The 24,745-nt window shown below is 42.8% G+C and overlaps 1 protein-coding gene across 2 annotated transcripts in view; it reads right to left on the bottom strand.

The window, feature by feature from the left end:
- Nucleotides 1-24,745, bottom strand: part of LOC122924025 (zinc finger protein 260-like) — a 30,721-nt gene that overhangs the window by 5,370 nt on the left and 606 nt on the right. The window contains exon 2 of one of the 2 annotated variants that reach the window (XM_044274942.1): nt 21,994-24,066. The exons of the other annotated variant lie outside the window; for it this stretch is intronic. Coding sequence (XP_044130877.1) covers nt 22,364-24,066 — 1,703 coding nt within the window. The 3' untranslated portion in view covers nt 21,994-22,363. Of the gene's footprint in view, nt 1-21,993; nt 24,067-24,745 lie in introns of those variants that run through there. 2 annotated transcript variants of the gene reach the window in all.

A 24,745-nucleotide genomic window follows, 5' to 3' on the forward strand; every position in this document is an offset into this window, starting at 1 on the left:
AACTGAAGCTGCCGCATGTTAGCTCCTATGATTCCCCTGCCTATGGCAGGGCTTTATAGGAATACATTGTAACTCTCATACAATCCAATGTTGGTGTATGAGAGAAGCAATGTGATGATTGCTTTTTATAGTTCCCTGTAAAAAAAAAAGTTTAAAAAAATGACAAAATCTAAAAAATCACCCCCTTTCCCCAAAATATAAATAAAAAAATGGAAACTATAAAAATAATACACATCATGGGTATTGTCGCGTGTAAAGCGCCCATACTTTTAAACTATTAAATATTTTTCAGATATGGCAAAACGGAAAAAAAAGTCAAAATGGTTGATTAGCCGTTTTTTTGGTCTCTTCACCTCCCACAAAAAATTTAAAAAGTAAAATAAAATAAATTAACCACTTCACATTCGGGCCATTTCCCCCCTTCCTAACAGAGCCATTTTTTGCAAATCTGACATGTGTCACTTTATGTGGTAATAACTTTAAAACACTTTTACTTATCTGTGTTTTATATGTGCCATTATGAGACACATATTGTACTTCATTACAGTGTAAAATTGAGTCAAAAATACCAAATTTACCAAAAATTGGGAAAAATTAGCAAATTTCCAAATTTCTATTTTTCTATTTTTATAATAGATAGTGTAACGGATCTCCTAGCACAGTGATAGGCAAACTGCGGCTCTCCAGTTGTTGCAGAACTACAAATCCCAGCATGCAAAGACTGCCTACAGCTTTCAGCCTACAGCAGGGCATGGTGGGAGTTGTAGTTTTGCAACAGCTGGAGAACCGCAGTTTGCCTATCACTGTCCTAGCACCCCGACCGGGTACCTCCGTTGATGGATGCTCCCAGTGCTTCCCGAGGACTCCAAGAACTCTGCTCTACACCAAAACCACCACAGGAGCCAAGAGCTAGTAGTTATAGCCAGGGGAGTATAGCAAATCTTCAGCGTATAGCAATCCCCACACACATGAGACGAGGCCTATGTTGAATGTAAAACAGGAACTCTTTAATGGGTTATTTTTCAGCCTTTTATGCAGGTCTCCTAGCAAGGGACACTCCCCCTTGGGCCCTTGTAGAAGACTGTGACAGTTTATATTTTAGCCAATCACATGCATTTACAGTATTGAAACCTTCCCAGCAATTGTACACAAAACCCCCTGCCCTCTGTCTGTAACGCAATCAACAAAATACAATGAGCATTGTCTTTGACACAATTAACTAACACACTGTCATTGTCTGAGACGCAATTAACTAACACACAGGCATTGTCTGAGACGCAATTAACTAACACACTGGCATTGTCCGAGACGCAATTAACTAACACACTGGCATTGTCTTTGACGCAATTAACTAACACACAGGCATTGTCTGAGACGCAATTAACTAACACACTGGCATTGTCTGAGACGCAATTAACTAACACACTGGCATTGTCTGAGACGCAATTAACTAACACACTGGCATTGTCTGAGACGCAATTAACTAACACACTGGCATTGTCTGAGACGCAATCAACAAAATACAATTACCAAGCATAATGGGCTAACAATCACTCACAGACAGAAAACACACATTTTTCTCAACACACAGAAAACACCTCAAAACCCCACATATCCCCATAATGTATACATCCCATAGCTCTGATCTGGGTGAACAACATATACAAAAATCACCCAGATCCGAGCAGGGGTTCCCGAATTCTATGGAAGTCACATTTGGCCGGCCGCAAGCATGGCTTTCCTGTCCAAAACAGTTCCACAGATTTAAGCTGTGCGGCCGGTCTGTCTTCTCCTTCAAAGTTAGTATGGGCCATAATCCTGGGGGCAAGAGGCTGGCAACCAGGCCCCTCCAAAATCCAGTGGTGAGGTTGGTTTCGCCACAGATAGTAATACCTCCAAATAGTTATTACTTTACATTCCTCATATGTCTACTTCATGTTTGGATCATTTTGTGAATGTCATTTAATTTTTTTGAGGATGTTAGAATGCTTAGCAGTTTACAAGCAAATCTTGAAATTTTTCAGAAAATTTCCAAAACACACTTATTAAGGACCAGTTCAGGTCTGAAGTTACTTTGTGAGGCTTACATAATAGAAACCACCCAAAAATGACCCCATTTTAGAAACTACACCCTTCAAGGTATTCAAAACAGATTTTTACAAATGTTGTTATCCCTTTAGGTGTTCCACAAGAATTAATGGAAAATGGAGATGAAATTTCAGAATTTCACTTTTTTGGCAGATTTTCCATTTTAATCAATTTTTTCCAGTAACAAAGCAAGGGTTAACAGCCAAACAAAACTCAATATTCATTGCCCTGATCCTGTAGTTTACAGAAACACCCCATATGTGGCCGTAAACTGTTGTATGGCCACACAGTAGGGCGCAGTAGGAAAGGAACGCCATATGGTTTCTGGAAGGCAGATTTTGCTGGACAGATTTTTTTTGACACCATGTCCCATTTGAAGATCCCCTGATGCACCCCTAGAGTAGAAACTCCAAAAATGTGACCCATTTAAGAAACTACACCCCTTCAAGGTATTCAAAACTGATTTTACAAACTTTGTTAACCCTTTAGGTGTTCCACAAGAATTAATAGAAAATGGAGCCGAAATTTTTAAATTTCTCTTTTTTGGCAAATTTTCAATTTTAATCCATTTTTTCCAGTAACAAAGCAAGGGTTAACAGCCAAACAAAACTCAATATTTATTGCCCTGATTCTGTAGTTTACAGAAACACCCCATATGTGGCCGTAAACTGCTGTACGGGCACAGAAGGAAAGGAACGCCATGTGGTTTTTGGAAGGCAGATTTTGTTGTACTGGTTTTTTGACACCATGTCACATTTAAAGACCTCCTGATTCACCCCTAGAGTAGAAACTCCCCAAACCATGACCCCATTTTGGAAATTACGGGATAAGGTGGCAGTTTTGTTGGTGCTATTTTAGGGTACATATGATTTTTGGTTGCTCCATATTACACTTTTCGTGAGGCAAGGTAACAAAAAATAGATGTTTTGGCACCGTTTTGTTTTTTGTTATTTACAAAGTTCATCTGACAGGTTAGATTATGTGATATTTGTATACAGCAGGTTCTTACAGACGCAGCGATACCTAATATGTATGTTTTTTTTATATTTATTAAAGTTTTACACAATAATATAATTTGTGAAACAAAAAAAATCATTCTAGTGTCTCCATAGTCTGAGAGCCATATTTTTAATTTATTTTTTCTGGGCGATTGTCTTTGGTAGAGTATAATTTTTGAGGGATGAGATGACTTCTCTTGCTATTACACTTTTTGTGGTGCAAGGTGACAAAAAATGGCTTTTGTATTACAAGCTTAGGTCATGTGACAAATAGTAGATAGAGTCCAGTTCACCTGCTTAGGGCATTCCGTCACAATGAACTCCTGGTGCGCGGAATAGGTAAGACCTTGGGAAACTTGGCTGATAGAAAAAACCCAGCACCAAGGAAATGTAAGGCTGTGCGTTCCTTTATTACAGTGGTAAAATTCATGCAGCAAATCAACAACATCCAGTGACATCCATTAGGTCATGTGATATTTATATAGAGCAGGTTCTTTTTTATTTACTTACGTTTTACACAATACCAGTATTTTTGAAACTAAAAAATATTTATTTTAGTGTCTACATATTGTGAGAGCCATATATTTTTTTTTTGGGCGATTGTCTTATTGATTTTGTGCAGGATGAGGTGACTGTTAGATTGGTACTATTTTGGGGGGCATACACCTTTTTAATCGCTTGGTGTTGCACTTTTAGTGATGTAAGGTAACAAAAAAAGTGGGGGTTTTAGTACAGTTTTTATTTAATTTCTTTGACGGTGTTCACCTGAAGGGTTAGGTCATGTGATATTTTTATAGAACGGGTTCTTACGGACGCGGCGATACCTAATATGTATACTTTTTTATTTACTTAAGTTTTACACAATAACAGCATTTTTTAAACCAAAAATGATATTTTAATGTCTCCATGTTCTGAGAGCTTTTTTTATTTTTGGGGCAATTTTCTTTCTTTTTTGCAGAATGAGGGGACTGTTTTATTGGTACCATTTTGTGGGACATACGCCTTTTTGATCACTTGGTGTAACACTTTTTGTGATGTAAGGTGACAATAAAGCTTTTCAACATATAACTGCATCTTTGAACAGCGAATATATATTTCTTTTGCCACTTATACACGACAAAACGGGTTTTACAACATATAACTGCACCGCACTAGGGCAAATAAGACGTACTGTAGAAATATTTCCTTGTAATAAACCCTGTTAATGGCTGTATCAAACATCACTTGCACCACAATAACAAGAACGGTTTGCTGGAAATACAGAGCTGTATAATGGCTATTTGGATCCCCAGTCAGTGCAGCAAGGTGTAATAGGATTGTTCTTATTACCCAGGCTGTAACCTCCCCTACTGAACCCTGTTCTACATAAATGATGTGGAATTATTCCTCCCTATCCTTTCCCTAAACCTTGCTTAATCTTCCCCTATACTTTTAAATCGCTTTTTTAGCACAATGAGGTTTCTCCTAGCACTGTCCCTAGCGCCTGCTGACGTCTCTCCCTGCACTAAGTACACTGGAAAATGGCATAATCCAAGATGGCTGAGGCTATTTATAGGGCTGTGACATCACAAGGCTGGCTGCTGATTGGCTGCATGCATGGCATTATGGGTGATCCCGCCTTCCCAGATTGCCTTGCCCCATGTCCTCACACGTTTAGCAGCCATTTTAAAATGCGATTCGTTACCACTAAGCGTGAGACAATTCAGATTCGGTACAAATCGAATCAAGCCTGAAATTCGGATCGAATTCCACTTTGTCAGCTTCGATGTACTCATCTCTACTAATAATGGCTCTGAACTAGGTTGAGAAATGCACCTAGAGGGGCATATAGTTATTGGGTTCTTGGAGTCCCTTGAGAAGTCTCTTTCCTCAAACCCCAAAGACTTTAATGCTATAGAAGATCGTGTCTGACTGACCCCATAGACTTGAGGAAACAGTTAATGTAAGAGCAGACATTATAAACAAGGTGGCACCAAATCAGAAACCCTTCTTAAAGAAGTGGGAAAGATCATGATATGGACAGAAACCTGACCCATCTGTCTGCTGTGCTTGCTTGAGGCTCCTTCAACATTGTTGCTGACCAACAGTCAAGGTCTAGCCTTTTCAGGAGAATGGAGAAAGTTCATTTTGATCCCAACTCATTCAAATAAGTCAAAGGTGTATCTGAAGACTCCCCCCAGTGCAAATTGTGTGTGTCTAGAGCACTCAGCTCTGCCAGAACCTGTGGAGACTCAACCCCACAGCCACTATATCAACCTAATGGTCTCTAAGACATAGTCCAGAAGAGCTTGTCGTAGCCAGGTCTCCACTTAAAGGGCTTACACAAGGATCAAGTGAATCTATTCAGCTTGAATTCTATTAAGTGGTGGATGGTTCTAAACCACAGATTATCAGCCTCTTAGGCTTCCTGCAAGACAAATTTGGAAAAGGCCTTAGAGTATCAACCTAAAAAGTAAAAATTTTGCCCATTCTGCAAGTTTATCCTTGTCACAATAGTCCTTGATAAAAAAAAAAAGTTCCTGAAAGTTTTGCTAAGATGTAGCCTTCCATACTCCGAATCTGTGTCAAAATAGGACTTGACTTTAGCCCTAAAAGTTTTAAGATCATCTCCCTTTGAACCCCTGTCAGAGGGCCCACATAAATACCTAACCTAAAGAGGTTATTTCCATCTGTCCATGACATCTGCCATAAGAACAGGGAGATCCTAGTCTCGTCATCAGTGGATCTGTACTTCAGATTCCTTCTTACTCCAAAGGATTGTTCTTTGGTAACTATAATGAGGTCTCCTCCTTCCAGTGTCTGTTATGAGCTTTACTGTAATGTTGAATATCATCTCCATTCCCTATATCTTTCCAGATGTCTTGAGATCTATTTAGCCTGGAGTAAAGAGATCAGGAAGGTTGAGAATTTATTACTTAATTTCCGGAAGGAACAATAAGCTCTTGCATGCGCCATAGCTGCCGGGTGCCGGCTGTTTCATACAGCAGACACCAGCAGCTAATGTCAGTGACTGGCGGTAACAATGATCTAAGACTTTTAACCCTTCAGATGCTGTGGTCAATCATGAGGATCAGGGAAGTTGGATGCATTGTGCGGCAGCCTCAGTCCTCTGTAATGAACTGAAGCTGCCGCATTTTAGCTCCTATGAAACCCTTGCCTGTGGCAGGGCTTTATAGGAATACATTGTAACTCTCATACACTCCAATGTAGAGAAGCAACCTGATGATTTTTTTTTCACAAGGAACTATAAAAACCAAAGTTTTAATTTTTTTTTCAAAATCTAAAAAAAATCACCCCCTTTCCCCAAAAAATAAAATAAAAATGGAAACTATCAAAAAAATACACATCATGGGTATCGCCGCGTCCGAAAGTGCTCATACTTTTAACCCCTTAAGGACTCAGCCCTTTTTCACCTTAAGGACTTGGCCATATTTTGCAAATCTGACCAGTGTCACTTTAAGTGCTGATAACTTTAAAACGCTTTGACTTATCCAGGCCATTCTGAGATTGTTTTTTCGTCACATATCGTACTTCATAACACTGGTAAAATTAAGTAAAAAAAAATATCATTTTTATTTATAAAAAAATACCAAATTTACCAATTTTTTTTTAAATAGCAAATTTCCACGTTTCAATTTCTCTACTTCTATAATACATAGTAATACCTCCCAAAATAGTTATTACTTTACATTCCCCATATGTCTACTTCATGTTTGGATCAATTTGGGAATGATATTTTATTTTTGGGGGATGTTACAAGGCTTAGAAGTTTAGAAGAAAATCTTGAAATTTTTCAGAAATTTTCAAAAACCCACTTTTTAGGGACCAGTTCAGGTCTGAAGTCACTTTGTGAGGCTTACATAATAGAAACCACCCCAAAATGACCCCATACTAGAAACTACACCCCTCAAGGTATTCAAAACTGTTTTTAAAAACTTTGTTAACCCTTTAGGTGTTGCACAAGAGTTATTGGCAAATGGAGATGAATTTTGCGAATTTAAATTTTTTGGCAAATTTTCCATTTTAATCAAATTTTTACAGTAACAAAGCAAGGGTTAGCAGCCAAACAAAATGCTATATTTATTGCCCCAATTCTCCCATATGTGGCTGCAAACAACTTTACGGGCACACAGCAGGGCGTAGAGGGAAAGGTGCGCCGTATGGTTTTTGGCAGGCAGATTTTGCTGGACTGTTTTTTTTGACACCATGTCCCATTTGAAGCCCCCCTGATGCACCCCTAGAGTAGAAACTCCATAAAAGTGACCCCATCTAAGAAACTACACCCCTCAAGGTATTCAAAACTGATTTTACAAACTTTGTTAACCCTTTAGGTGTTGCACAAGATTTAATGGAATATAGAGATACAATTTCAAAATTTCACTTTTTTGGCAGATTTTCCATTTTAATATTTTTTTCCAGTTACAAAGAAAGGGTTAACTGCCAATCAAAACTCATTATTTATGGCCCTGATTCTGTAGTTTACAGAAACACCCCATATGTGGTCGTAAACCGCTGTACGGGCACACGGCAGGGCGCAGAAGGAAAGGAATGCCATACGGTTTTTGGAAGGCAGATTTTGCTAAACTGTTTTTTTGGACACCATGTCCCATTTGAAGCCCCCCTGATGCACCCCTAGAGTAGAAACTCCAAAAAAGTGACCCCATTTTAGAAACTACGGGATAGGGTGGAAGTTTTGTTGGTACTAGTTTAGGGTACATATGATTTTTAGTTGCTCTATATTACACTATTTGTGAGGCAAGATAACAAGGAATAGCTTTTTTGGCATCTTTTTTTTGTTATTTACAACATTCATCTAAGGCTGCTTTCACACTAGCGTTCGGTATTCCGTTCGTGAGCTCCGTTTGAAGGAGCTCACGAGCGGACCCGAACGCAGCCGTCCACCCCTGATGCAGTCTGAATGGAGGCGGATCCGCTCAGACTGCATCAGTCTGGTGGCGTTCAGCCTCCGCTCCGCTCGCCTCCGCACGGACAGGCGGACAGCTGAACGCTGCTTGCAGCGTTCGGGTGTCCGCCTGGCCGTGCGGAGGCGTGCGGATCCGTCCAGACTTACAATGTAAGTCAATGGGGACGGATCCGTTTGAAGATGCCACAATGTGGCTCAATCTTCAAGCGGATCCGTCCCCCATTGACTTTACATTGAAAGTCTGGACGGATCCGTCCCAGGCTATTTCCACACTTAGCTTTTTTTTGCTAAAATAATGCAGACGGATCCGTACTGAACGGAGCCTCCGTCTGCATTATTATGGGCGGATCCGTTCTGAACGGATCCGCCCGAACGCTAGTGTGAAAGTAGCCTAACAGGTTAGAGCATGTGGTATTTTTATAGAGCAGGTTGTCACGGACGCGCCGATACCTAATATGTATACAATTTTTATTTATGTAAGTTTTACACAATGATTTCATTTTTTAAACCAAAAAAATCATGTTTTAATGTCTCCATAGTCTGAGAGCCATAGTTTTTTCAGTTTTTGGGCGATTATCTTAGGTAGGGTCTCATTTTTTGCAGGATGAGATGACGGTTTGATTGCCACTATTCTGGGGTGCATATCACTTTTTGATCGCTTGCTATTACACTTTTTGTGACGTAAGATGACAAAAAAAGGTTTTTTTTACACAGTTTTTATTTTGATTTTTTAACGGTGTTCACCTGAGGGGTTAGGTCACGTGATATTTTTATAGAGCCGGTCGGTACGGACGCGGCAATACCTAATATGTATACTTTTTTAAATTTATGTAAGTTTTACACAATGATTTCATTTTTGAAACAAGAAAAATCATGTTTTAGTGTTTCCATAGTCTAAGAGCCACAGTTTTTGGGCGATTATCTTGGGTAGGGTATGATTTTTGCGGGATGAGATGACGGTTTAATTGGTACTATTTTGGCATACATGAGACTTTTTTGACCACTTTTATTAACTTTTTGGGGAAGTAAGGTGGGCAAAATGTTAATTTCCTCATAGTTTATATTTTTTTATTTTTATTGCGTTCACCATGCGGGGAAAGTAACATGACCGTTTTATAGACCAGGTCGTTACGGACAGCGATACCTAATATGTGTAGTGTATTTTATTTTATTAATTTTTATTCAGTGATAAATGTGTTTTTTTATATCTTAACTTTATTCACTTTTTTTTACATTTTTTTGACCCAGACCCACTTGGTTCTTGAAGATCCAGTAGGTCTGATGTCTGTATAATACAGTACAGTACACTATATAGTGTATTGTACTGTATTTTACTTACACTTTGTCTGAACAGATCTATGCCTTTAGCACAGATCTGTTCAGCACCATGGACAGCAGGATACCCGAGAAGGCGTCCTGTTGCCATGGGAACCTTCCCCGTCTGCCACAACTGAGCAGACGGGGAAGGGGAAGTAGGGGAGCTCCCTCCCTCTGTGAGACCATCCTGTCTGGGGGCTGCAAAGGCACAGGGAGGGAGCTCCCTGACTGTTAACCCTTTGCCATGCAGCGGTCCGTACAGACCGCGGTATGGAAAGGGTTAAACGGCTGACATCACAGCACAGATGTCAGCCATTTATAACAGAGTGTCAGCAATGTGCTGACACTGGTATACCCACTGTCCACCAATGAATATTCAAGAGGAGGCGGGCGGGGGATTGCGATCCCGCACCGCCCTCTTTAATTTTGGCATTTTAAAGTTTCTGATCCCCGCGGTCAGGGACTGCAGGGATCAAAAACTGCAGAAAGCGCTGCAAATCGCAGGTCTGACTTGACCTGCGGTTTGCTGCGATCGCCGATACGGGGGGTCTGAGCCCGAGCACCGCGCCAAGGTTTCTCATTAGCAACGGGCCACAAGTGCAGGATTTGCTCCCCTGTATATATGCACAACTGCATGTGGGTTTGAGCGCATCCTGCCTGTTTAATACCACGCCATTCTTTTCAGTTTGTTTAGGTGCACCTGCGAGGCCTGGGCCTTATCAGCCAGTCTTGAGTGGGACTCGCAGACTCCTCCCATTGCTAGCATGGTTACATGCTGGAGGTAACTGGTGAGTTGTCTATGAGTCAGACCTCACGCTCCTGTAATTCGCCCACTGGCCATTGGTATTGCCCATACGGCTCAGGTAGGTGAGTGTTAGGACCCGAGCTACTTGAGAAACCTTGGCGCGGTGCTCGGGCTCAGACATGTCCTCCACAGTAGGATATGTTGGCTAATCAGTATGAGGGTTTAGTAAGACCACAGAATGCACCTGTCATTACTATTTTGGGGTGCATATCACTTTTTGATCGCTTGCTATTACACTTTTTGTGATGCAAGGTGACAAAAAATGTTTTTGTTTTTTTAGCCTTTTTTTTTTTTTTACAGTGTCCACCTGAGAGGTTAGGTAATGTTCTTTTTATTTACTTAACCACCTCAGGACCGCCGTACGCAGGATTGTGTCCTGGCGGCGGCCCTGTTATTCCGGGTGGACGCGTTGGTTCGTTATCTCGCGAGATTTCACGCAAAGCCGGCCCGCGCATGCGCATCGCGGGCTGGCAAAAGTTAGAGGAGTATTTCGTCATCAGCATGCCAGCCAATGATCGTGGCTGGCAGGCTGATGATTTTTTAAAAATCGAATCAGAAGCCAGTTAACACTTTATATTTATAAATATAAGGTGTTAAATGGCTTCTCTGCTGGTCCTTTTCGTCGGTTGGTCTCAGCAGAGGAGCACAGTTCACAGTGAGTAGCCACCAAACACTTCACTTAGCCCCAGATCACCCCCCCAGCACCCCAATTAACCCCTTGATCACCCCTTGATCGCCCATGTCAATCACCTAGTGAAAGGGAAAAAAGTGATCAGTGTAAACTGTTACTTTTTTTTTTCACTGGTATTGACTGATAGTTTTAGGATAGTTTAGGCCCCTTGGTTAGGTAGTTAGCGATCGTTTAGCGCCCAGCCCACCGCACCGCAGTCACTGATTCGCTGATTAGCGTATCACTAATCCGCATTTGTACTTTTATAGTATCTGTAAGTGATCAGAACTGATCACAGTCAGATCTATAATATTATTAGTGTCACCTTAGTTCGCCCTCCACCCAAAACGCAGTGTTTGCCCGATGAGTCGCCCACACGTGCGTTCACCCACACCCGCCCCGCCGCAGTGACAAAAAAAAAATTTTTTTTGGATCACTGCACAATCACGTTACACGCGCTGCGGCGATAATAAAAATCAGTTTTGATATTTTTTATCAATCACAGCGGCCTCCGGTACTTCGCTAGCCTCCCATTTGTAAGACAGGCTTGCTTTTTTTCTTGGGTAGTCTCAGGGAATGCCCCCCTAAATTTAGTTGACCAAATGGCAAACAAGGGGTATTCTTCTGAAGAGGCCTACAGGCTTCTGACCCAGTCGGATGAGGAATGGGAACCCTCATCTGACAAATCCAGGAGGTCAGAATATGAACCTGTAGAAAGCAGTGGCTCTCTGACCCAAAGTTCGGACGAGGAGGCTGAGGTCCCTGATAGCACCAGGCGTACCCGGCCCGTGTTGCTAGACCACAGGTTGCGTAGAATCCGCTTCAAGGGCAGCAGAGTGGGGCTGGCGCTGTCGGATTATGTGGTGAGGCATACACCAGCAGCGCAGCCCATCTTGGACCTAGTACCAGCACTGCCGTACAACATGGTGAAGTGGCGAGCACAAGAAGGGCAGTTGAAGCTGGTACGGTGGCACGTGCAATAGTTACCCTGTCGCTGCCACCGCACAGACAGGCCCATAGACCCCCTAGAGTCCCTGAGGTGCTGGCAAACCCTGATTGGCAGTACCCAACTTCAGCCGCACCTGTAGTTCCCCTTTTCACCGCCCAGTCTGGAGTTCGGGCAGAGACAACTCAGATCGGTTCGGCCCTGAGATTTTTTTAGCTGTTCTTGACTGCGGAGCTCTTGGACTTAGTTGTGGCAGAAACAAACCGATATGCCACTGAATTTATAGCTGCCAACCCCGGAAGCTATTATGCCTAGTCTTTCCGGTGGAAACCCGTCCAAGTTTCCGAATTTATAATTTTTCTGGGCCTTCTCCTCAACATGGGCTTAACCAAAAAGCATGAATTGCGGTCATATTGGTCCACGAACCCAATTCATCACATGCCCATGTTCTCTGCTGCCATGTCCAGGACACGATTTGAGACCATCCTGCGTTTCCTGCACTTTAGCGACAACACCACCTCCCATCCCAGAGGCCACCCAGCTTTTGACCGGCTCCACAAAATTCGGCCCCTCATAGACCACTTCAACAACAAATTTGCAGATTTGTATACCCCTGAGCAAAACATCTGCGTAGACGAGTCCCTTATACATTTTACCGGGCGCCTTGGCTTCAAACAATACATCCCAAGCAAGCACGCCCGGTATGGGGTCAAATTGTATAAGCTCTGTGAAAGAGCCACAGGCTATACCCACAAATTTCGGATCTATGAGGGTAAAGATCAGACCCTGGAGCCGGTCGGTTGCCCTGACTACCTGGGGAGCAGTGGGAAGACAGTCTGGGACTTGGTGTCACCCTTATTTGGCAAGGGGTACCATCTTTATGTGGACAATTTCTACACAAGTGTGGCCCTCTACAGGCATTTGTTCCTAGAACAGATTGGCTGCTGTGGCACTGCACGACCTAGTCGGCGGGGCTTCCCCCAACGGCTCGTTACCACCAGTCTTGCAAGGGGGGAGAGGGCTGCCTTGTGTAACCAAGAACTGCTTGCGGTGAAATGGAGAGACAAGCGTGACGTTTACATGCTCTCCTCCATTCACGCAGACACGACAATACAAATTGAACGAGCAACCAGTGTCATTGAAAAGCCCCTCTGTGTCCACGACTATAATTCGCTCATGGGAGGGGTGGACTTCAATGACCAGATGTTGGCTCCTTATCTACTTTCCCGCAGGACCAGACGCTGGTATGAGAAGGTGTCTGTATATTTAATTGAATTGGCTGTATATAATAGTTTTGTTCTCTACAGTAAGGCTGGGAGAACAGGATCCTTCCTCAAATTTCAGGAAGAGATCATCGAGAACCTCCTGTATCCAGGAGGTTCCGTGGCCCCATCCACCAGTGTAGTGAGCCGTCTACATGAGCGACATTTCCCCAGTGTCGTTGCTGGTACCTCAAACCGACCGCCACCCCGAAAAAAATGTTGTGTCTGTAGCAGGAGTGGAATAAGGCGTGACACCCGCTATTTCTGTCCTGACTGCCCTGACCACCCTGCCCTATGCTTAGGGGAGTGTTTCCGGAAGTACCACGCATAGGGATTGCATCTCACAGGACAGGCACACAGGGCTATTAGGGCCCATTCACACAGAGCTGCTGCAAACCTCTCCTTTCACCTGGGACAAAGTGCATAATGTACTTCGCCACATCTTTGGGCGATTTGCGCTTTGCACATTGTCCCATGGGGAAGGAGAGGTTTGTCCTATAAAGGTAAAAAAATAAAATAAAATCACCGGTAAGCAAAAAAGTTAACTTTCTGTTCAAAAAGTTAAATAAAGTTTATATGTTCCGTTCAAATGTTATTATAAAGTTAATAAATTTATTGCGTTGCGGCCTGGTTTTTTCTTTTCTTTCTTTTTTTTTTTCAGGTGGACCAACCGATCGACCAGCTGCAGCACTGATGTGCATTCTGATAGAAGCATTGCACTGCTGTCAGATTACACAAAAGTCGGTGTATGCGGCACTGCAAGACGAGATTTTCTCCTCTGCAGTTAAAGATACGTTTGCCAAGGCATACGAGCTGAGGAGGCGGCGGTGTTCATATGCTTTGGCAAACACTTTGTATATAAAAAAAAATCCCGGCAATGATTTATTCATCCACATCGATTGATGTGAATGGAGAAATCGGGTTTGCCAGGGCATACGAGCTAAGTGGGTATGGATGTTGGGCGGAACTCGTATGTCCTGGCAGACGCCTTTCCCCTCCTTTTTTTTCTTTTGGCAGAGATTTTTTCATCCACATTGATCGATGCGAATGAAGAAATCTGTGCCGTTCATTTTTTCTTTCAGCCCAGAGGCTGAACGGAAAAAAAAAAAACTCATTACCCGTATGCTCAATATAAGGAGAATAGCAGAAACTCCTAATGCTGGCCATACATGTAATGATTGCGGAGACCCTCAAATGCCAGGGCAGTACAAACACCCCACAACTGACCCCATTTTGGAAAGAAGACACCCCAAGGTATTCGCAGAGGGGCATATTGAGTCCATGAAAGATTGAAATTTTTGTCTCAAGTTAGCGGAAAGGGAGACTTTGTGAGAAAAAATAAATAATTTTCTATGAACTCGCCATGCCCCTCATTGAATACCTTGTGGTGTCTTCTTTCCAAAATGGGGTCACATGTGGGGTATTTATACTGCCCTGGCTTTTTAGGGGCCCTAAAGCGTGAGAAGAAGTCTGGGATCCAAATGTCTAAAAATGCCCTCCCTAAAAGGAATTTGGGCACCTTTGCGCATCTAGGCTGCAAAAAAGTGTCACACATGTGGTATCGCCGTACTCAGGAGAAGTTGGGGAATGTTTTTTGGGGTGTCATTTTACATATACCCATGCTGGGTGAGATAAATATCTTGGTCAAATGCCAACTTTGTATAAAAAAATGGGAAAAGTTGTCTATTTCTCTCACCCAGCATGGGTATATGTAAAATGACACCCCAAAACACATTCCCCAACTTCTCCTGAGTACAGCGAAAGCACATGTGTGACACTTTTTTGCAGCCTAGGTGGGCAAATGGGCCCACATTCCAAAGAGCACCTTTCGGATTTCACAGGGCATTTTTTACAGATTTTGATTTCAAACTACTTCTCACACATTTGGGCTCCTAAAATGCTAGGGCAGTATAACTACCCCACAAGTGACCCCATTTTGGAAAGAAGACACCCCAAGTTATTCCGTGATGGGGCATGGCGAGTTCATATCATTTTTTAATTTTTGTCACAAGTTAGCAGAAAATAATGATTTTTTTTTTCTTTTTTCTTACAAAGTCTCATGTTCCACTAACTTTTGACAAAGAATAAAAAACCTTCCATGAACTCACTATGCCCATCACGAAATACCTTGGGGTGTCTTCGTTCCAAAATGGGGTCACTTGTGGGGTAGTTATACTGCCCTGGCATTTTAGGGGCCCAAATGCGTGAGAAGTAGTTTGAAATCAAAATCTGTAAAAAATGGCCTCTCCCGGCCAGTCACAGTCACGGAGAGGTGGCCTGGGGGGTTGCCTAGGAAACAATAACAATAGGTAGGCAACCATACAGAGCGCTCGCAGTCAAGCGCGTCCATAGTAACGCTGTGACACAAAATCGCAGCAAGATTATACTGACATTTATTGCATGGACACAGGGGACAAGGTTCATTGCAGGAAAGGCTACAGACTAGGCCAATTGCCCTATGAAAATTATTGCAATAAGGGAATTAGTACTTTGATCACCCCCAGAGTGTATTAAATGAAACAACCAAAATCAAGCCTCTCATTGAGACCCAGGGGGGCGGAAGTTTTCAGACAGAAGATCCAGCGTGTTTCACGCCGGAGGAGATTCTTATCCCAGTCACCTCCCCTAAAGGGAGGCTTCACGAGATCAATGCCCATAAATCTGAGTTGGGCACTTCCATTATGGGCTGTATGTACATGCTTGGATAGTGGGGTATCCCGTTTATGTGAGATATCCCCCAGATGTTCCCCTATCCTCCTCCTGAATTCACGTATCGTTTTCCCTATACACTCCATCCCACATTCGCACTGGATGCGATATACAACCCTCTGGACCTGCAGTTGATGAAATGTGAGATGGAGTATTGTTTGCCGGTCACAGAGCTCACAAATGATTTTGTAGTGTGTATGAATTTACACGCTATGCAATTGCCACACTTGTGACAGCCCACAACCAGAAACTGAGCTGTCAGACTCTGATAAGGAGACAGGCCCTAAAGCGAACAAATACCCCAATAGGGGCAACTCCAGAAGAGGTAGAGCTCGGGGCTCCTACAGGGGACGGGATAACCGTTTTTTAGGGCAATTCAACCAAACTCTAGAATACCCATTGCGCAGCCGCACACAACTACCTCTAGCATAGTCTTGGGACCCCAAGTGATTAATCTATCTTCGCACCTCCTTAGCCAGGACGAGATTAGGACTTTGAAATTGGGTCTATCCTTTGTACCCACTCCCAAATTTGATAGATTTACATCTGTAAAGGACATTAACCTGTTCATTCGCAAACTGAGGTGGCATAAACACTTCAAACACATGGATCAGTGTCAGTGCCTGGAATTAGGGATCCCCATTGAATTATTGGGGGATGTACAACTTTCACATTCCCTTAATATGGAAGAGGGGTCCATTCAGGGCAAGGGCCCCTTCACTAATCTGAAGTTGAAGAGCACAAAAATGCCACCTTCTGCAAATGAACTGTCTTGCATTGACGTGTTTCTCAATATGGTCACCAGGGACCTGGAGGACCTTAGAGTCTACGCATTATTCCAACTGCGCTGAGTCTGTGACCACCGCCATTTCTACACTAGCAGATATCCCCATATTATTATTAAACCGGCTGACAGGGGGGGGGGGGGGACATAGTGGTCATGGACTCAGTATAAGAATATGTGTGGAAATCTACTATCTGATAAAGATACCTATGAAATTCTGGATAGGGACACCACTGATGGCTACAAACGGGAATTGAAAGCCATTCTGGATGACGCAAAGGCCGCTCAAATCATCACAGCGGATGAGTATGCCTTTCTCTACCCAGCACATCCCAGTAGATCAACCTTCTACAGTCTCCCCAAAATCCACAAAGGGGTTACCCCCCTAAAAGGGAGACCTATAGTCTCTGTGGTGGATAATCTCAATCAGAATTTAGGGGTATATATTGACCGGGTACTAGCACCTTTTGTGACGGCTCTACCATCCCATGTCAGAGACACCACTGACCTCCTTAAGCGTTTAGAGGGTCTGACATTGGAGGAGACTTCTCTTCTCTCCAGTGTTGATGTGGAGGCGTTATATTCCTCCATACCACACCGGCTTGGCTTGACAGCTGTTGAATATTTCCTTCGATCGCGAGGTTGTCAGAATTGCCCCACAGCCAATTTGTCCTCCGCATTCTTGAATTCACTTTTACCAGAAATTTATTTTCATTTGACGGCAGGACCTACCACCAGCTCAGGGGTACTGCGATGGGGAGCCCCTGTGCCCCGTATGCAAATCTATTCCTGGGCTGGTGGGAGGAGACCCTGGTCTTTAGGGAAGACGAAGCGGTGGACATCTCTGAAATTGGTCTGTGGGCGCGATACATTAATGATATTTTCATCCTCTGGAATGGTGACCAGACGGGCTTTGAGGCCTTTGTGCAACATCTCAACCAGAATAAGATTGGGATGCACTTTACGTGTGAATCGCACCCCACAAGTTTGCCCTTCCTAGACATTAGAGTCACAAAGAATAACAGGGGTGAACTTGATACCTCGATCTACAGGAAGGCCAACTCTACGAATTCCCTCCTGAGATAGGAGAGTAATCATCCTCTCCCACTCAGGAGGGGGATCCCGAGGGGCCAATATCTTCTTGTTCAGACAAACATGAGTTTGTCACGCAGGCGGCTGATTTGAGGAGGAGGTTCTTGTCAAGGGGATACCCCGACTACGTCCTCAGGTCTGCATACCAGGCTGCCCTCTCTCGCCCAAGATCCTCTTTGCTAACCCCCAATCAATCCTCCACCCCCGAGGCCAAAGTGTTGAGAATCATTACTAACTTTGACAGGAGGTCCAAACAGGTCAAACACATTATACAACGTCACTGGGAGGTCCTCAAAATGGACCCTGACTTGAACGATTTACTAGGTGATCAACCCCAAATCACCTATAGAAGGGGGCGCAATTTGCGTGACAAACTAGTGCACAGCCACTTTTCTCCCAACGTGACACAATACACTTGGTTGCGGTCCAAGGTTGTGGGCTGTCACAAGTGTGGCAATTGCATAGCGTGTAAATTCATACACACAACAAAATCATTTGTGAGCTCTGTGACCGGCAAACAATACTCCATCCCACATTTCATCAACTGCAGGTCCAGAGGGGTTGTATATTGCATCCAGTGCGAATGTGGGATGGAGTATATAGGGAAAACGATCCTTGAATTTAGGAGGAGGATAGGGGAACATCTGGGCGATATCTCACATAAACGGGATACCCCACTATCCAAGCATGTACATACAGTCCATAATGGAAGTGCCCAACTGAGATTTATGGGCATTGATCTCGTAAAGCCTCCCTTTCGGGGAGGTGACTGGGATAAGATTCTCCTCCAGCGTGAAACACGCTGGATCTTCTGTCTGAAAACCTCCGCCCACCTGGGTCTCAATGAGAGGCTTGATTTTGGTTGTTTCATTTAATACACTCTGGGGGTGATCGAAGTTCTAATTCCCTTATTGCCATAATTTTCATAGGGCAATTGGCCTAGTCTGTAGCCTTTCCTGCAATGAACCTTGTCCCCTGTGTCCATGCAATAAATGTCAGTATAATCTTGCTGCGATTTTGTGTCACAGCGTTACTATGGACGCGCTTGACTGCGAACGCCTTGTATGGTTGCCTACCTATTGTTATTGTTTCCTAGGCAACCCCCTAGGCCGCCTCTCCGTGACTGTGACTGGCCGCCTGTATCACGTGGTGTCGGCGCCGGCGTCTGACGTGGCGTGTGACGTCAGATGCCGGAGCGGACGATCACAGGGCGGTCCGTCCAAGAGAGGCGCGCATGGGCTCTATTTAAATCCCACAGAGGTATGTATCAGTGTGGCTGGTAGATGTTTAGTATAATCCCCAAAACTAGAGGGACACTACCTTAAGTGAGGACCACCATTCTCACACACCGACTAGCAGAGGAACATCTATCCCTCTGCCGCGCTGCATCCCAACACCAGGGGTGACAGTCCACAGGCTCTTATCAAAGTTGCTAGAGCCTCTCTCTTTTGGCTGTAGGGTCCATTTACCCGTGGTCTTACATTTTGTATATTCCTCCTCTATGTACCACCTTCCCCTGAGGAGTCGACACGACAGAAACGTGCCACGTCGGGAGGTCTGAAGAAACGTGTATTTTCCTAGTGCTAGTGATCAGGTCCCTAACTAGGGACAGGTATCCGGACGGGGTCGCCCTTTTCGGGGCGAGTGCTCTGTGTAGGTAGGCAGTATGGGAGCAGCCCCCTTCCCCTTTTATTAGGGCGAGATAGGGCACAGTTCCATCATTGCCTCCCATCACGAGACGTCGTCCGGTCCAGGCAATACCTAAGTCAAGCTGATCCTAGCCATCTGGTTGGTCGGGTAAGACTGCGTGCACCCACACAGGTGTAGCAGATCTACTTACTTACTTTCTCTCTACCAGCATTGGGGTACCTTGGTTGGACCCCCTATTTGTATGTTTGTTATGTTGATACACCCTTGTGTATTTTTATTGCACATCATATTAAAAGTTATATATTAATGAGAATATTCCCCCTCTTTCATGGTGGGCCCCTACTCGCATTGCATCTCGGAATATTAGTGAGGCAGACTCACCTGAGCCTCATTTACAATTTGCTAAACAGGTTTTATAGAAGCCGTTATGTGATATCAATTAACCACCTCCCTACCGCCTAACGCAGGAATGCGTCCTGCGGGCAGCCGGGTTATTCCTCCTGGACGCATCGGCGCGTCCTCTCGCGAGAGGCGAGATTTCCTGTGAACGCGCGCACACAGGAGCGCGCGTTCACAGGATCGGAAGGTAAACGAGTGGATCTACAGCCTGCCAGTGGCGATCATTCGCTGGCAGGCTATAGATGCGATTTTTTTTTAACCCTTGAAAGGTATATCAGACGCTGTTTTGTTAACAGCATCTGATATACCTGCTACCTGGTCCTCTGGTGGTCCCTTTTGCTTGGATCGACCACCAGAGGACACAGGCAGCTCTGTAATAAGTAGCACCAAGCACCACACTACACTACACCCCCCCTGTCACTTATTAACCCCTGATCACCCCCCTGTCATTGATCACCCCCCTGTAAGGCTCCATTCAGACGTCCGTATGTGTTTGCGGATCCGTGGATCCGCAAAACACGGAGACCGCGGATCTGCAAAACACGGACACTGGCAATGTGCTTTCCGCATTTTGCGAGAACTATATAGAAAAAGACTTTTCTTATCCGCAATTGCGGACAAGAATAGGGCATGTTCTATAGGCTCTACAAAAAACGCAGTGTTCGCCCGATCAAGCCTGATCTTGTGCGCACACTTGCGTTCAGTCCGCCCCACCACAGTGACAGAATTTTTTTTCTGATCACTGCAAAAACACCGTAAAATCGCTGCAGCGCTATAAAGATCACTTTTGAGGGGCATGGCGAGTTCATAGAAGATTTTTTTTTGGGCACATGTTAGCGGAAATTTTTTTGCTTTCTTGTTTTTTCTTACAAAGTCTCATATTCCACTAACTTGTGACAAAAAATAAAATCTCACATGAACTCACCATACCCCTCACGGAATCCAAATGCGTACATTTTTTTTGACATTTATATTCTAGACTTCTTCTCACGCTTTAGGGCTCCTAAAATGCCAGGGCAGTAAACACACCCCACAAATGACCCCATTTTGGAAAGAAGACACCCCAAGGTATTCTGTGAGGGGCATGGCGAGTTCATGTAAAATTTTATTTTTTGTCACAAGTTAGTGGAATATGAGACTTTGTAAGAGAAAAATAAAAATTCCGCTAACGTGCGCCCAAAAAAAAAAAATTCGATGAACTCGCCATGCCCCTCACAGAGTACCTTGGGGTGTCTTTCAAAATGGGGTCACTTGTGGGGTATTTATACTGCCCTGGCATTTTGGGGGCCCTAAAGCATGAGAAGAAGTCTGGAATCCAAATGTTTAAAAATGCCCTCCTAAAAGAGATTTGGGCCCCTTTGCGCACCTAGGCTGCAAAAAAGTGTCACACATGTGGTATCGCAGTACTCAGGAGAAGTAGGGCAATGTGTTTTGGGGTGTATTTTTACATATACCCATGCTGGTTGAGAGAAATATCTCTGTAAAATGACAACTTTGTATAAAAAAATGGGAAAAGTTGTCTTTTACAGAGATATTTATCTCACACAGTATGGGTATATGTAAAAAGACACCCCAAAACACATTGCCCTACTTCTCCTGAGTACGGCGATACCACATGTGTGACACTTTTTTGCAGCCTAGGTGGGCAAAGGGGCCCAAATTCCAATTAGTATCTTTACGATTTCACAGGGCATTTTTTACGCATTTGGATTCCAAACTACTTCTCACGCTTTAGGTCCCCTAAAATGCCAGGGCAGTATAAATACCCCACAAGTGACCGCATTTTGAAAAGAAGAGACCCCAAGGTATTCCGTGAGGGGTATGGTGAATTCATGTAAAATTTTATTTTTTGTCACAAGTTAGTGGAATATGAGACTTTGTAAGAAAAAAAAATTAAAAAAACATTTTCTGCTAACTTGTGACAAAAAATAAAAACTTCCATGAACTCACTATGCCCATCAGCGAATACCTTAGGGTGTCTACTTTCCGAAATGGGGTCATTTGTGGGGTGTTTCTACTATCTAGGCATTGTAGAACCTCAGGAAACAGGACAGGTGCTCAGAAAGTCAATGTGCGTAAATTCACATTTTTGCACCATAGTTTGCAAACGCTATAACTTTTACCCAAACCAATAAATATACACTTATTGCATTTTTTTTATCAAAGATATGTAGAACAATTAATTTAGAGAAAAATTTATGTAGAAATATAGTTTTATTTGAAAAATTTTACAACAGAAAGTGAAAAATTTCATTTTTTGATTAATATAAAAAAAAGTTAAAATGTCAGCAGCAATGAAATACCACCAAATGAAAGCTCTATTAGTGAGAAAAAAAGGAGGTAAAATTCATTTGTGTGGTAAGATGTATGAACGAGCAATAAACCGTGAAAGTAGCGTAGTGCAGAATTGTAAAAAGTGGTCTGGTCATTAAGGAGGGTTAAGTTAGGGGAGCTGAGGTGGTAAAGCATTTATATCCAAATATACAACCTGAAATGAAAACAAAGTCTATGATCCAGTGATATATTGTTTCCTTATATTGTGGCCATATGGCTTCTCTCTTGTGTGACTTCACTAATGACCCCTAATTATGGGTTTAGAAAAAAAACATTTTTCTCATTCTGAATGCAGCTTCTCTAATGTGTGAATCCTCTTATGTTTTACAAGACTTGATATTTCTGAAAAACGTTTGTCACATTCTGAACACGAATACGGCTTCTCTCATGTGTGATGTCTTTCATGTTTAACAAGAGTGGATTTCTGTGAAAAACATTTCCCACATTCTGAACATGAATACGGCTTTACCCCAGTGTGAGTTCTCTCGTGTATAACCAGATTTGATTTTCGTCTAAAACATTTCCCACATTCTAAACACATACATGGTTTCTCTCCTGTGTGAATTCTCTCATGTAAAGCAAGCTGTGATTTCTGTGTAAAACATTTCCCACATTCTGAACATGTATATGGTTTCTCTCCTGTGTGACATCTCTCATGTATAACAAGTACTGATTTCTGTGTGAAATATTTCCCACATTGCGAACATGAATATGGCTTTTCCCCTGTATGAATTCTCACATGTATAACAAGTTTTGATTTATCTCTAAAACATTTCCCACATTCTGAACATGAATACATTTTCTCTCCTGTGTGACATCTCTTATGTGCAATAAGATTTGATTTCTGTGTAAAACATTTCTCACATTCTGAACATGAATATGGTTTCTCTCCTGTGTGACTTCTCTCATGTCTAACAAGATATGTTTTCTCTGTAAAACATTTCCCACATTCTGAACATGAATATGGTTTCTCTCCTGTGTGATTTCTCTCATGTCTAACAAGATGTATTTTCTGTATAAAACATTTCCCACATTCTAAACATGAATACATTTTCTCTCCTGTGTGACATCTCTTATGTGCAATAAGATTTGATTTATGTGTGAAACAGTTCCCACATTCTGAACATGAATATGGTTTCTCTCCTGTGTGACTTCTCTCATGTCTAAGAAGAAGTGTTTTCACTGTAAAACATTTCCCACATTCTGAACATGAATATGGTTTCTCTCCTGTGTGACTTCTCTCATGTCTAACAAGATGTGTTTTCTGTGTAAAACATTTCCCACATTCTGAACATGTATATGGTTTCTCTCCTGTGTGACATCTCTTATGTTTTAAAAGTCTTGATTTATTTAAAAAACGTTTCCCACATTCTGAACATGAATATGGCTTTTCCCCAGTGTGAATTCTCTCATGTGTAACAAGATTTGATTTCACTGTAAAACATTTTCCACATTGTGAACATGAATAAGGCTTTTCCCCTGTGTGACTTCTCACATGTGTAACAAGATTTGATTTCACTGTAAAACATTTTCCACATTGTGAACATGAATAAGGCTTTTCCCCTGTATGACTTCTCACATGTTTAACAAGTTTTGATTTCTCTTTAAAACATTTCCCACATTCTGAACATAAATACATTTTCTCTCTTGTGTGACATTTCTTATGTGCAATAAGATGTGATTTCTGTGTGAAAGAGTTCCCACATTCTGAACATGAATATGGTTTCTCTCCTGTATGACTTTTCTCATGTCTAACTAGATGTGATTTCCATGTGAAACATTTCCCACATTCAAAACATGAATACATTTTCTCTCCTTTGTGACGTTTTCGGTGTGTAGAAAGTCCTGAGCTGTTTGTGGATTCTTTACCACAATGAAACCTTTTAATCCCTTTCTGACTTGTACTTGCGGTAACAATCTGTGATTGGTCCGGAGAAGGGTCCTCATAATTAGGAGGATTATATGACAGATCTGTACTGTGAAGTCCTGGATGTACATTAAGGGTAATGAGATTTTCTCCTGAAGAGCGCTGCAGGATATCTTCATCTACTGGTAACATGACATTTTCACATTTCTTACTGAGATTTTCTGTTAAGATGAAAATTTGTTTTAAAGTTTTTTTTCTGCAAACTACAGAGTAGACAAACTTATAACATTCCAATTAGGCTGGAAGTTGTTCCAGCAGGAAGGAGAAGTGTTCATTCATTTGGAATCCATTCCTGACTTTGGCCCAAAAAACTGCACTTGTGATCCCAGCCTTACAAAGCTTCTATAACTTCCTGACAAAGTCCAGGATTCTGGTTTACACCAGGCCATGACTTTTATTACATACAGTAAATAATGATTTAACAAAACGAAAAAATTTGAAAAGCCTGACCATGTCTGGAAACAATGGAGCATCGTAAGCCCCGCCCCTGCAGAACCTGCCTGTTGTTTCTATATGTGGAACCTTAAAATCCCCCCTTTTTGGACAGATTATAAGATCAGTCACTGGTTATCTACCAGCAAGTTCACACAGAGCAGATCAGCTGCAGACATTTCTGTGACTGTCCCGCTGCCCTGAATGTGGCTTGTAATAATCCATGCGCCTGCTGCAGAAACAACCCAATACATGGAAATGTCTACAATAAATGTGCCCTGTGTGAACACGCTCTAATGCAGCTGGAACATTCTGGGACATGCAGTTATTGCCAGAAGTCACACGTTCAGTCTGAAGGGGATGAGCAGATAATCGCTTAAGTGATGGACAACATGGTCACATTTAGCA

The sequence above is a fragment of the Bufo gargarizans genome, unplaced genomic scaffold, assembly GCF_014858855.1.
Source record: "Bufo gargarizans isolate SCDJY-AF-19 unplaced genomic scaffold, ASM1485885v1 original_scaffold_2145_pilon, whole genome shotgun sequence".
Lineage (NCBI taxonomy): Eukaryota > Metazoa > Chordata > Amphibia > Anura > Bufonidae > Bufo > Bufo gargarizans.